The sequence below is a fragment of the Agrilus planipennis genome, unplaced genomic scaffold (assembly GCF_000699045.2).
Source record: "Agrilus planipennis isolate EAB-ADULT unplaced genomic scaffold, Apla_2.0 scaffold263, whole genome shotgun sequence".
NCBI lineage: Eukaryota > Metazoa > Arthropoda > Insecta > Coleoptera > Buprestidae > Agrilus > Agrilus planipennis.
In genome coordinates, this window is record NW_020442449.1 from 242,638 (window position 1) to 257,477 (window position 14,840).

Here is a 14,840-nt window from a genome sequence, read left to right on the forward strand (position 1 = left end):
AAGAGGGTAGCCACTATTAAATGTCAAAGCGTTTCATATAAAAAGGCAAAATTATAAAAAAATAGTTTTTTTAATTTTATCTGATTTTTTTTGATATTTTTATCAAACTTATAGACATAGATATATCGAAAATCGTAATGACAAGACTTTTCATTTGATACCAAACACGGCTAGTTTCTGTAAAAATATTTACTTTGACAGATTATGACATTTTTATTATTTTATGACGTTATTGTTTTGTTTAGTGACGTCTTCCTATTTTGAAAACCATCCAGGCCTTCTTAATTCAATGTGTAGGTAGTATATCAAATGTGACTTTTGTTTGAAATTGTGGCAGTTTCAAATGAATTTTTTTTTACATTTTCATTATCTGAATATGTTTAATTGAATTGTAAAATTTAACAAGTCTGCACCTACTGTTGGCTGTCATAAAACTGCTATCTAAAATGATATTGCGTTAATAAAACGTCTTAAAGTGCATTCAGGTACCTACATTAGTAAATTTTGCTTGCGATAACGTTGATATTGTAGGAAGTTAGAAACTTTTAAACAAATATTTTAATTTAAAAATAATAACAATTAAATTGCTTATTTTGCAGTACAAAAATGAAAAGTAAACAACATAACACCGGAATGAGTTGTAGACTATTATTTAATGACTTTTTTATTTATCTAGAATAATGCAAAACTTATTCAGCGAGTATTCTAATTGTTTTGAACAATTGAATAAATGGAGTAACTTTTTCGTTAAAAAAAAGAGGTCAATCGTATACGGAACCAATAGATTAGATAAGGCAGCTACATACGACAGAAGTTGTTACTTCGCATGTATGCACATATTCGAAGGGTATTCCTTGTCCAGTAAAATTTTTAAAAACTTAAAAGTGTGACGACATGGTACGTTGTTGCATACTCAAAAAAATTACACGAACTTGTAATGAGAAAACATGATCATTAATAAACAATAAAAGATAACTAGATGGGCGCAAATTATCTGTGGAAGACCTTCATTGTTAGCATATTTTTTGTATTCTACACATGCATTATCATCATTACAATGCCATTAGTTTTAAAGACTGATTGGAGACGCACTTGAAATTGTCAGTTTGCTTTGCTAGATTTTAACACTAAATACAAAAAGGAAACTTTAGGATTGTTTAGCTGGGGCTGCAACGTAGAGAAGTAGATGTTAGGAAGGGAGTCAAACAGGGATGCACCTGTCACCGTTACTTCTTAATCTATTGGGTTGTTCGGAAAGTCATTTCGTTTTTTCCCGACAGAGGATTTAATTGTATTCTTTTGCACCCAACTTCACATTTAAGCCGTATAATTTTTATATGCTTTGAGAGCTCATATAGCAAGGCTTGTGTGTGAAAAATTCCAATTAATTCTACGCAGTAGTTTTTGGTTGGTGCCCTTTTAAATATGGAGAGCGATAAGCAGCATTTTCGACATATCTTACTGTTTTACTACAGAAAGGGTAAAAATGCTGTTCAAGCCAGAAAGAAATTGACTGATGTGTATGAAAAAGGTCTGTTGACAGTACGCCAGTGCCAGAACTGGTTCGCTAAATTTCGATCCGGCAATTTTGATGTCGAAGATGCACCACGTTCGGGAAGGTCGGTTGAAGCTGATAAAGACGCGATAAAGGCATTAGTTGATGTGAACCGGCGAATAACAACACGTGAGATCGGATTGAGGTTAAATTTATCAAATTCAACAGTTTATGACCACTTGAAAGACCTGGGATTATCCTCGAAGTTCGATGTATGGGTTCCCCATGTTCTCACAGAGTGTCGCCGCATTGACGTCTGCGATTCGCTTCTCAAACGTCACGAAAATGATCCGTTTTTGAAACGCATCATCACTGGGGACGAAAAATGGGTTGTATACAATAACGTCAAACGCAAGAAGTCATGGAGCAAAAAAGATGAACTAATTTAATAAAGTATTTGTTTATTATACGAAAACTGTCTTTCATTTCCACAAAAAAAAAAACGAAATGACTTTCCGAACAACCCTATAGATTAAATTATTGTTCGCAAATAGTTAAGGATGTAGGTTTTTCCAGTTTTAAGGAAATGGGAAGATTAGCTCAGGATAGGAGAGAGCGGGGGTGCGTGTCCAATCAGTCTTAGGACTGACGACCTTATGATGATGATAGCACTAGACACAAAAGGGGATCCACAAGAATATCCTCGGAATAATCAAAGCAAAGTTTTTTTCTTTTTTCAGTGTGTATTGGAAGCGTCTCCCTCGGCGCTTCAATATCCTGGACGTCTCCGGTACTTCCCCAATTGGAATCCGTAAATTCCACTGTGCGTGTAACAACAGAGGAAGCTTCCTGGGTCGGATCAACGTTAGCCCTTGGTGCTTTAATATCAGCAATACCAGCAGGCTATGTTGCCGATCGTTTCGGCAGAAAAACATGCACTTTGGCTTTTGTGGTACCAGTTTTACTGTTTTGCGGACTTATTTTGACAGCAACGAACGTTTATTACCTTTACGCGGCTAGAATGTTGTCAGGGTTCGCGACGGGGGGCGTTTCGGTGGTGGCCCCCATGTACATAGGGGAGATATCGGACGTTCAACTGAGGGGAATCCTGGGGACATTCTTTGAACTCCTTATCTACGTTGGGATTCTAGTCTCAGCTGTGCTGGGTGCTTACGTAAACTATATTACTTTGACGGTGGTACTGGGTGTCATTGCGGGGGTGTTGGGGGCGTGTTTCGTGTTTTTCCCCGAAAGTCCCACCTACTTGATGATGATAAACAAGAAGAGCTTGGCGGAAAAGTCGTTGAGGTTCTATCGGGGGAAGAAGTACGACGTCAGTAAAGATTTGGACTTGATCCAAGAGGAACTGGACTTGATAGACAAGAGGAAGGGTAGTTTGTGGGATTTGTGGAAGTCGAAGGCCGCGATGAGAGGCCTTGTGGCTTGCGTGGGGTTGACTGCGTTCCAACAGTTGTGCGCAGTGGACGCGGTCATGTTTTATTGCGTTTACGTTTTTCAAACGGCCGGAACGTCCATCGATGCCTACACATCGTCTGTTATCACCTCGGTGATCCAATTGATTTCGGCAACGTTCGCAGTTTTCGTAATCGAGAAGTTCAATCGGTGCACATTTCTGTACATTTCGACCTTCGGCCTCGGCATAAGCCTCGCTTTGTTTGGCGCCTACTTCCAGATAAAAAATGCAGGCTATAACTTCCAGGGAATGGATTTGATTCCGTTGGCGTCGATGATAAGTTACTTTATATTTTTCGCGGTTGGTTTGGGGCCGATTCCGTGGCTCATAAACGGCGAGTTGTTCTCGTCGGAAATCAAAGGTCCGGCTAATGGTATTACCATAGCGACGAATTGGACAATGTTGTTCCTCGTTACTAAGTCGTTTCCGGTGATGCTGGATAAAATGGAACCGCAGTACACTTTTTATTCGTTCGCGGCCCTTATGGTTTTGTGTCTGGTTTTCATAAGGTTTTGCGTGCCGGAGACCAGGGGGAAAACTTTACCCGATATCCAAGTAGAATTAAGCAAATAAATAAAGGAAAACGATGTAATATAATTAATGGTAAAAAAATCTGTGATTCCTTAGATCATATTTATTAACAATTTGTTATTATGTTTTAGAACTATCGTAGAATTTTTAACTCTTAAAATATTGTACCCATACGCCTCTATACCTAGTTTCCTAGTTCGTTTTTCGTCTTGCTGGGCCAAGACCTTGTACATTGTTATTATTATACCTGTTATATTTAAGAATTCGTAATTATAGTTGTGTACAAATTAGACAATTTTTAATCTACGTTTGTAAGATATTATTAGGAATTTACCACGTGTGTAGACATTGTTTAATATACTTATGTGTATGTATTATTTACAACACGTAGCGTTGTTTTTATTTGACATTTTATAGTCATTTTGTTAAAACTTATTACAGAAGTAATGAGTAACCAGAAATTATTAAAAACGATGCATAGTACAAAGTAGTCGATCTCTAAACATTAGAATTAGAGAACATAAACATAATATTAAAAACCACTACATTAATTGTACTTATATCTCTCAATACTGAATTTAATTATTAGTTATCTATAGTTTTTTAGTTTTTTTATCTGCCTTAACAGCGGTATTCATAAACTATTTTTACTTTGTGCATTTCTAGAACACGGTAGGCACTTTTTCGAATGGTGCAAGTTTCATTTACGAATTACTCCTCTTAGAACAAAAAACGAGGGTCTAGACCTTTACTCTCGCCCCGAAGGGGGTGGGAGCAGGGGGGATTGAAAGAGGAGGTCTCCCCGACCACTGTACCATAAAAACTTTGCGGCGGTCTCACCCCCATGAAAAATGGGGGCTCAAAGTTTATTATTTTATTAAATGTAGATATCGAGTTACCTAGAGATAGCTTTAAATAAAATGGAAGCATTACTGACAGATCAGTACTGTATGAAAATAAATAAAAGTAAAACTAAAATACTGATATGCAAGGGGAGAAAAAGTAGACGAAAAATTAGAAGAAGTGGCTGATTTTAGATACCTAGGAAGTCAGATAAGTCAGGATGGAAGGAGTGGTAGGGATATAAAGCAGAGGATAGCAGGGTCGTGTTGCCTTTAATAAAAAGAAGTCACTTCTATGCTCGCGAACGGTTAATTTAGAAATTCGAAAAAGATTGTTAAAGGTGTATGTTTGGAGCACGGCGTTGTACGGGTGCGAAACATGGACAGTGGGAGCGGCGGAAAAGAAAAGGTTAGAAGCGTTCGAAATGTGGTGTTAAAGGCGGATGATGAGGATATCGTGGGTAGAAAAGGATAGAAATGAAGAGGTATTGGAAAGAATAGGAGAACAGAGGACTCTATGGAAGTCAATAAAAAATAGGCGAGATAGGTTGGTAGGACACCTTCTCAGGCATGAAGGTCTAGTCAGAGACATATTAGAGGCAGAAACAGGAGTTAGGAGGGGTGGAGGTAGACCTAGATTAGATTACTCTTCGAAAATAGTTAAGGATGTGGGATGTTCTGGTTTTAGGGAAATGGGAAGATTAGCTTAGGGTAGGAAAGAGTGGAGGCACGTGTCCAACCAGTCTTAGGACTGATGACCTTATGATGATGATGTTGAGATATCGAGTTGATTACACAACTATTAAAAATTTTTTTTTTAATTTGTTTTTTTGGCTTTTTTTCTTTGGGGGTGTAACCGCCGCGAACTTTTTATAGTGGTTTAGTCAGGAAGACCTTCTCTTTCAATCCCCCTTGCCCTCACCCCCGAAGGGGGATAATCTAGACCTTTACCAAAACGAATCTTTCAAGTATCATAAATTAACAAATTGTTAAATTACAATTTACAAATTCAAATTCAAAAGAATTCCTGTTTTCGTAATTTCGATATTTTAAGTGACTTATACATGATTTAGTTACATTTCACGTACTGGAAAAATGACAATACACACTATTTTTCGTACCTAGTATATGTATTAGTATATAAATGAATGTTACCTTAGTACAGAAGGGTAGCAGTCGTGATTAAATAGGGCAACCGTGGGATAAATTGCAACCCCTATATAAACCACCTTTACATCTTTTAATTGACAATCAGGCGTCTGTCTTGTTTCGTATATTTCATGGGCATTAAATTGTAACATCTGCAAATGGTACAGAAGAAGTTCCCCAATCTGGTATTCTTCTTCTTCTGGCATAACTACAATAATAAAAATAGAAAATTTCGCGATTTTTTCTGTAACCCTAACTAATATTAAGTATAAATACGAATGTGAGGGGTGCATAAAAGGACAGAGGGTACCTTTTATCTAGACAAGTAATACTGTCTTCGACGGGTAGAAAAGTTATAAAATTATGTGGTCGTCGATGATTTTTGACACGTATTTAGAACATTAATGCAAACGAAGCCGAGCGTAAAACCTACCATGAAATTTTGTACATACATTGCTAGGGGTACAATAATATACATAAGGTACTTTTTCTCCAGAAAAAAGAATACTGGTCCTGAAGGATACAAAAATTAGTTTTATATTGTCGTCGATGGTCTTTGACAAGTATTTAGGTAAAACCAATTATAAAATTTTGTGGACAGTTAGTAATTAATAAAATTAACAAAAAAAGTTTGTAATCATCAAATTATTTTTCATAAAGTCCTTTTTATGTACCACGAAGAAAGCAGAAATACGGAAGGAATTGAGTCGATTAATATATTTAAATTGTGTTGAAGCAAGTACACAAATTTTAAATTCGCGCAGGTATTAAGAAAATAGGACCTAAAAGTGAAAGTAACAATTGTTATCGTCTCGTTAGATGGTTATTTTTAGCCCAGAAAAGTAAACAAAGTCGAAGAAATATTAAAGTGGGGAATATTTTCTTATTTTATAGTGTATTTTATATACAGCGTGTCACACAGTATGAGTAAAAAGGTATAACTGAAAGTAATAAAAATAATAATTTGTAATAACATACGTATGTAAATGCTTTTGTTAGTTTAAATATCCTTTTAGGCTTTAAATTATTTAAAAAAAGAAATGCGTTTCTACAAAATAAAGATTGAATTTGTTTGCATTTTTTTTTCGAAAGTTTTAAAAATTACAGATGACTTTATTTTAAGAGATTTTATGTTTTTTAACTCTCTCTATGTGTGTCGTGGGGTGTGATTGTCGAAAAGGAGTCACAAATAATGCACAATTATAATTTTCTAGCAACAAATTACATGATCAGTAACTGAATGGGTTTAAATCCAAATACTGACCTTAAGTAATATACAAAAAGTGCGTAAATGTCTAGATGATGAGTGGGATCGAAAGAGGAGGTCTCCTCCACCACTGTACCATAAAAAGTTCGTGGCGGTCTCACCCTTATAAAAAGTTATGGGGGTTAGATGGGGGTGAAGGTGGGGGTGATCGAAAGAGGGTAGGGGGGATTGAAAGAGGGTGGTCACCTGAGTAAAATCCCATAAAAAATTTGCGGCGGTCTCACCCCCATAAAAAGTTATNTAAAAATAAAAAATTAAATTAATAATTAAACAAATAAGCAGAATTCTAAATACAAATATTTATGATTCCTTTTGTTATCAGACTATAAGTTTCTAGATTGCAATTACGTATTTTCAAGTATGTTATTGTCATAAGTTATCCATTTGAGTATTTTATTTAAACTTACCGGTTCGAATTTGTATAAAATTCTTAATCTGTCTTTGTCGCTTTTCAATTTTCCGAAAACATCATTGATCCAATTATTACCTGCAACTTCTTCCACTTTGTCAGCGAATTGTAGGAAGAAACCGTTCTCATTTGATTGCAAAGTTTTTTCACTACATCTAGATAAATAGTCTTTTGATAACTGAACATTATTTGCCATATCGAATCGTTATATTTTATGAGTTATCTAATTAATGAATTCCTAGATCATCTTTCAGTCTTTTTTATATTTTAACCGACTTGTGTAGAGATGCTGCAGCCTATCTACAAATTCACCTAGCGTTTGTACCGAATTTAAATATATATTTGTTATTAAAAGGTAAATGTTTTGTGAATAAAACCTATAAACCAGTGTTATGCTTTTTTGTGAGATACTGTACATATAAAGACGGCAAGAGACGCCAACTGAAGATTCGACCTACAACGTACCCTTGAAAAGTGAAAGGATTCGTCGTCGCTAGGGCTTTTTGCGATAACAGAACGTTGGCAGTTACACACAAAGAAAAGAATACACATTAGAGAGATATGTATTTAGAAATACAAGAATTTTCAGAGCTTTATTAGACATTATTCATTCAGTGCGGAATCGGTCGTTAAAGAACATCGTGTAATCGTGTTTTTATGTAGTTCCTTTGATTGTGTGTCCTTTTACAAAACCGTAATTATAATTAAACAATTAATTACCGGTTAATGATGTGTTGTGCGTGTACGTGTGCGTGTAACATTTATGTACTTTTTACGGGAGTGTTGACATTAGGGACATAAAAAGACTCGAAGAAAATTGAAAAGATTCTGGCATATGAAAAGGATTAATAAGTCGTCTTTGCAAGGTAGGATTCATGCCTTTTTAATTCCTGGTTTAATTGTGTTACATTTCGGTGCGCTTTTCTTTGTAAAAGGATTTTAAATGCAGAAATCCTTAGCTCGTCCATTTCAAGGCAACAAATATGAAGAATTTCTTGAATAACATTTATTTAACACTCGATATATGTTTCGCTTTATAAGGACACCATCAGGAGTAATAATTATACATTACAGGGCGAGTGGAAAAATTGTTTGTTAATTTTTGGTAGTTTTACTATTTTTTCCACTCGCCCTGTAATGTATAATTATTACTCCTGAAAATTGTTTGTTAATTTTTGGTATGCAAGGGAAGAAAAAGTAGGGAAAGAGTGAATATAAAGATAGGAGACGAAAAATTAGAACAAGTGGCTGATTTTAGATACCTTTCGATCCGACTTGTAATAATCGAGATATTAATAATAACAGTAACCAATCAGAATGAGCTGACATCGCTGCAACCGAACTGCTGCACTTGCAGAAATATCGATGCAATGCTGCGCCTACTGCAAGTTGCAACAAAATGCGCCCCGTTTGATTGGCTACTGCTTGTTAACAGCTTTCATAACTAAATATTTATCTAATCAGAAAACTGAAAAGGAAAAAGTGATTCAAAATTTCACAAACAATAGAATGGTGTACAAAATTAGACAGCTGAATATTATTCTTGGTTGACTAACAACTGTAGGGATAGATATACAAGGGCAAAAGATTAGTATGCTTAGATTTGCAGATGATATAGCAGTATTAGCATCTAGCAAGGAGGAAAAATGAAGATTGGAAAAACTTTGGCGGTTGTTGTAGAACAAACAGAATAACTCAAAACCCCAACGACAAAACAAGACACTGTAGTTGTCCGAAGCACTTTTCGGTAACAAAGTTACCTTCTTCAGGGACTGAAGTAAACTCAGTTTCTTGTTTTGGCGTTGGGGTTTTGAGCTATTCTGTTTGTTCTAGCAAGGAGGAGTTAGAGATAGCTTTAAATAAAATGGAAGCGGTACTGACAGATCAATACTGTATGGAAGTAAATAAAAGTAAAACTAAAATACTGGTATGCAAGGGAAGAAAAAGTAGGGAAAGAGCGAATATAAACATTGGAGACGAAAAATTAGAAGAAGTGGCTGATTTTAGGTATCGAGGAAGTCAGATAAGTCAGGACGGAAGGAGTAGTAGGGATATAAAGCAGAGGATAGCGCAGGGTCGAGTCGCCTTCAATAAAAAGAAGTCACTTCTGTGCTTGAGAACGGTTAATTTAGAAATTCGAAAAAGGTTGTTAAAAGCGTATGTTTGGAGCACGGCGCTGTACGGGTGCGAAACCTGGACAGTGGGCGTTGCGGAAAAGAAAAGGTTAGAAGCCTTCGAAATGTGGTGTTATGGGCGGATGATGAGGATAACGTGGGTAGAAAAGGTTAGAAATGAAGAGGTATTGGAAAGAATAGGAGAACAGAGGACTCTATGGAAGTTAGTAAAAAATAGGCGAGATAGGTTGGTAGGACACCTTCTCAAGCATGAAGGTTTAGTCAGAGACATTAGAAGCAGAAACAGGAGTTAGGAGTGGTAGAGGTAGATTACTGTTCGCAAATAGTAAATTATGTGGGTTGTTCTAGTTCTAGTGTTCTACCTGTCTTAGGACTGACGACCCTATGATGATGACTAACCTTCTTCATTGGCGCAGCCATCCTTGAAGAATCCACTTTTTTGCAAAATCCTTAGTAAAAATGCGCTCATTACAGCTCTCTGTAAAAAATCGCTGGTAGATCTTTTTTCCCAATTCGTGCACAATTGATACACCTCCTCTTTGTCCCTGTTCTGGTATATTTTCAAACATTTGTCCAGTCCAAACTGAGTTACCATTCTGAGTGCTGTGTGGGAAAGGATGCTCATACCGGATCCAATTATCAGGTCCAAAAAACGGCATTCGTATTTGTGGTACGTATTTAGGGCGGCGTCTCTACATTCTGGTTTGCAGAATGCCACACTCGAGCAGTCTTTACATCCTACAGGCGATAATAACCTAAAATTATTCTATGTAGGTAGGTGACTGTGTATATGTATAATAAAATGCATTTTACTTTTCAAAACAATGATGACAATGGCTTCCAAAGAAATCTGGTAACAAGCAAGATGCGTATGGAGCTTGTACCACCAATGTGTCTCCTGTTCGTATGTCTTCCTTCGCTATCATATATCTCCCTTTACTGCTTTCTTGGTCAACTGTTATTTTGCTTGAAGCGTTCGGAAGATCGTTCTTTTGTCCTTCAGGTATCACGGGAAGATCTTCATTATGCAATAAAAAATATCTAAATAAAAAAATTATCATTGTAAAGTCTTCAGCCTCAAAACAGGTTGTACACGCACCTCTACTTCTTCGTATTCTGAGTAAATGTTTCATACTTCTCTAAAACTACCTCTAACTACCTAAGAACACTAATCTATCGCAGGATTACTTTTATTCCACTTAACTCATCCTCGTGCTTCTAATATGTCTCTGCCTAGCCCTTCTATAGTTCGAAATGTAGTGTTAGAGGCGAATGATGAGGATACCGTGGATAGAGAAGGTTAGAAATGAAGAGGTATTAGAAAGAATAGGAGACCAGAGGACTCTATGGAAGTCAATAAAAAATAGGCGAGATAGGTTGGTAGGACACCTTCTCAGGCATGAAGGTCTAGTCAGAGACATATTAGAAACAGAAACAGGAGTTAGGAGGGGTAGAGGTAGACCTAGATTAGATTACTGCTCGCAAATAGTTAAGGATATGGGTTGTTCTAGTTTTAAGGAAATGCGAAGATTAGTTCAGGAAAAGAAAGAGTGGAGGTGCGTGTCCAACTAGTCTTAGGATTGACGACCTTATGATAATGATGCTGGTGACAGGTTCAAATATTGCTTGTCTGCATCTCTTTCTGTTATACATCAATTGGTGTAATCTTATTCCTTTTTCTTTATTAGTGTCCGCTGCAATTCCTGCCTGACATCTCTTTTCCATTTTGGCGATATTTTCTATAATGTCTGTCGTCAGTACAACTAGGCGTTCTGTCAGCAACCGCTCTAGTTTAGTTAGTAAGTTGAAAGAAGAAGGTAAATGTGACGGTTATATTCCGGACTATACTAATTTTGAACGTTCAAACTATACCAACCTAGAAAATACTACAAATGACGCAGTAAACGCCATCTGTAGCATGAGCTACATTTTAGGATTACGTATGCTCCAACAAGGTCCACTTGTGTGGATATCTACTTGCTGAAAACGAATCCCGGCGTAGCCAACCTCAACGTGATAGGCACGTTAACTTAATCGAATAAAATAATTCGAAGTGGTCTGTATTCTGTCGAAACTGCCAGACACGGATCGCGATTTCTATCTTTTTGGATCTCATCAGCGCGTCGCGTTTTCAGCAAGTAGATATGCACACAAGTGCACCTTGTTGGAGCATACGTAATCCTAAAATGTAGCATCGTGCTACAGGTGGCGTTTACTGCGCCATTTGTAGTATTTTCTAAAACGCACTGTTAAGACAGCAGGTACAAGTTGGTCTGTGTTCTGTCGTAGCTGGCTGCGACGCGCTGATGACATCCAAAAAGATCGAAATCGCGATCCGCGTCTGGCAGTTTCGACAGAATACAAACCACTTCGAATTATTTTATACCAACCTATTTCGCCTATTTCTTATAGACTTATCCTACCCTTTCTAATGCCTCGTCATTTCTAACTTTTTCTATCTATTGTATCTTCACCATTCTCCTGTCACAGGCTACAGCTTTCATACAATATTTTTCGGTCAAAACCGCTTCCATTTTCATTAAAACTACCTCTAACTCCTCTCTACTAAACGCTAAGACTTCTAAAGTATCATCAGATATAATATGTGTGCCTATCCCTAAAGATGTCCTGCCTTTAATCATATTAATTGCATCTTCGACATACAAAGATAATAAATAAAAGCATTCTATCTATTTTGTAGATCCTTACGTTTTTGATTTTTTGTTACTTCAGCGACTGGCTGCTTTTCAAATTCTTCTCTAAATGTTGCTATTTTGTTGGCGTCCCCCCTTAACATTTTTTCTGCGATCGCGATTGAAATTTTGGCTCGAGGTACATCTCGTAGGCTTTTATAACAAAGTGCCATATTTTTGTAGACTTCTGCATGATGATCGTCTGTAAGCTCTTCCTTCATCGCCAATTGGATATCTGTTATTGCTTCGGAATAATGTTTTAGCTTCATCAGAAGCTTGGATCTGCTCCAATAGGCTAATGATAACGTAAAACCATCGTCTATTCTGGGTTCTTCCCCTAAATAAGTACCAGTAAAATGAATAAACTACTTAAATATATTGTTACATTCGTGAAATGTACGTTGGGGTTGATTTGGGAAGGAAATATCACCAGTTCTGATAGCCCACTACGTTCCAGGTCATTTATGAATGAGTTCGCCTTCCCAAATTGACCCAAGTGCAATAAAAAGTCTTTAAACAAAACGTGTACCTGTTCCAGGTGCTCTAAGGACACTTTGACAATACAGTAACAAAGCCTTTTGTAATTCGCCATCTTTTTCTAACTTTTCAGCTGCTACTCTTCTAGATCGCGACACTGACGCGTCTTTTTGACGATATATTTCTTGAACACGTGACAGCGTCTCACATAATACTTCCCGCACCTGATAATAAAATTATTTTTAATGCTGGGTTATCATATCTACTATGATCGTTATCTTTGTGCTGTAGCAGACAAACTATAATATAAATCTATTAAATTTACGAATTTATTCTGGGTNAGCAGAATTCTAAATACAAATATTTATGATTCCTTTTGTTATCAGACTATAAGTTTCTAGATTGCAATTACGTATTTTCAAGTATGTTATTGTCATAAGTTATCCATTTGAGTATTTTATTTAAACTTACCGGTTCGAATTTGTATAAAATTCTTAATCTGTCTTTGTCGCTTTTCAATTTTCCGAAAACATCATTGATCCAATTATTACCTGCAACCTCTTCCACTTTGTCAGCGAATTGTAGGAAGAAACCGTTCTCATTTGATTGCAAAGTTTTTTCACTACATCTAGATAAATAGTCTTTTGATAACTGGATATTATTTGCCATATCGAATCGTTATATTTTATGAGTTATCTAATTAATGAATTCCTAGATCATCTTTCAGTCTTTTTTATATTTTAACCGACTTGTGTAGAGATGCTGCAGCCTATCTACAAATTCACCTAGCGTTTGTACCGAATTTAAAAATAGAAAATCTAAATTTAACATTACATTTACCAGTTTTATTTCGGTAATTGGGGATAAGGACTGGGTAATCGTTGATATTTGTGTATTCATATCATTGTAAATTAAATTTAAACGACTTATACGAGGGGGCGTTTTTAAGTTTCGCGGAATGGGGGGTAAGAAGTGGAAATAAAAGTACGAATTTATTTTTCCTTTTCAATATATTCAGCTGCTACCCTCATACATTTATCTGATCTTTCAATTAACTTACGTATGCCTTCGAAAATAAATGTTTTATCATTGTCTGAAAAATACGTTGGAACTGCATCCTTCACTTCTTCGTCGCTTAAAAATTTCTTCCCAATAGGACTTTTTTTCAAGTTTGGGAATAGGTAATAATCGCTGGGAGCTAAGTCAAGACTATAGGGTGGATGAGCCAAAATTTCGAAGCCCTCCTTCTGCAGGGCAGCCATCACAACAAGGCTCTTGTGAACAGAAAGAGGACACCTTTGGTCAACTTTCATCATCCTTTTTCCTTTGACTGCTTCCTTTAACCGCTCTAGGATTGAAGCATAGTATTCTTCGGTTATGGAGACACCTTTATCATTATAATCGATCAACAGGATCCCTTCTAAGTCACAAAAGACTGTCGCCATAGTTTTCCCAGCCGACTGTGACACCTTAAACTTCTTGGGCGGTGGTGTGTCTTCTTTCTGCCACTGCATAGAGTCCTGTTTGTACTCAGGTTCACAATGATGAACCCAAGTTTAGTCCTCAGTAACAATTCAAGTTAATACTCCATTTTTATCTTCAATATAGCTCGAGAACATTCCACACGCTGTTGTTTCTGAGGCACAGTGACTTTAGTCATGCCAAGATGATCGTGAAGAATTTTAAAAATGGTTACATTTGATACTCCTACCATTTCTGGGAGCTGTTTCTTCTTAAGTCTGGCATTTTCCAGTATTAATTTTTTCACTTTTTGAATGATTTCCTGAGTGGACACCTCGATCGGCCGGCCTGGCTGTGGGTCGTCTTCAAGCGAGTCCCTGACTTGTTTAAAGAGGATATTCCACTTGTAAACTATGGTTTTACCTGGGCAAGAGTCTTCGTAAACGGATGACATCTCTTCCAGTATGGTTTGATGTGATTTTCCTTGCTTTGCAAGGAACTTTATAACAGCGCGGTACTCGATTTTCTCCATATTTCACAATTTGTTTCCGATTGACTTTGTTTCGTCGACGATAGTTCAAAGACTACTGACCTAATTACTGTAAAACTTGGTATTTATACTAATAATGAGTTGCTTAATTCGTAATGACTCAAGTAAATACCCTTACTAATGACCTACCTACCCATTCTGCGAACTTAAAAACGCACCCTTGTACGAGGGTGGATTGATAAGTTTCCGGCCTGACCAAGAAAAACAAGGTTTTTAAAAATTTTTTTTTTTTATTTCTCAACATAATCTCCTCCAAGGCTGATACATTTCTCATAGCGGTGTTCCAGTCTATTAATGCCATCTCTATAGACTGATTCGTCAAGCTCCTCAAAATAACCATTTACAGCTTCGATTACT

The 14,840-nt window shown here is 36.6% G+C and overlaps 2 protein-coding genes across 3 annotated transcripts in view; one reads left to right on the forward strand and one right to left on the reverse strand.

Annotated features, from left to right (window-relative positions):
- The window catches only part of LOC108740052 (facilitated trehalose transporter Tret1-like), a 5,064-nt gene extending 1,178 nt beyond the window's left edge, over window positions 1-3,886 (forward strand). Inside the window, exon 2 of one of the 2 annotated variants that reach the window (XM_018474234.1) lies at window positions 2,236-3,886. In XM_018474234.1, the coding sequence (XP_018329736.1) occupies window positions 2,236-3,542 (1,307 nt within the window). In that variant the 3' untranslated portion in view covers window positions 3,543-3,886. Of the gene's footprint in view, window positions 1-2,218 lie in introns of both variants that reach the window. The other variant, XM_025980490.1, reaches the window with a different exon arrangement.
- The window catches only part of LOC108740028 (histone-lysine N-methyltransferase ASHR1), a 22,328-nt gene extending 9,077 nt beyond the window's left edge, over window positions 1-13,251 (reverse strand). Inside the window, exons 1-6 of the mRNA XM_025980488.1 lie at window positions 12,944-13,251; window positions 12,525-12,696; window positions 12,012-12,332; window positions 10,116-10,320; window positions 9,702-10,057; window positions 5,498-5,699 (exon numbers count right to left, since the gene is read on the reverse strand). Of these exons, the coding sequence (XP_025836273.1) occupies window positions 5,498-5,699; window positions 9,702-10,057; window positions 10,116-10,320; window positions 12,012-12,332; window positions 12,525-12,696; window positions 12,944-13,141 (1,454 nt within the window). The 5' untranslated portion in view covers window positions 13,142-13,251. The remainder of the gene's footprint in view (window positions 1-5,497; window positions 5,700-9,701; window positions 10,058-10,115; window positions 10,321-12,011; window positions 12,333-12,524; window positions 12,697-12,943) is intronic.
- Between the last annotated feature and the right edge of the window lie 1,589 nt (window positions 13,252-14,840).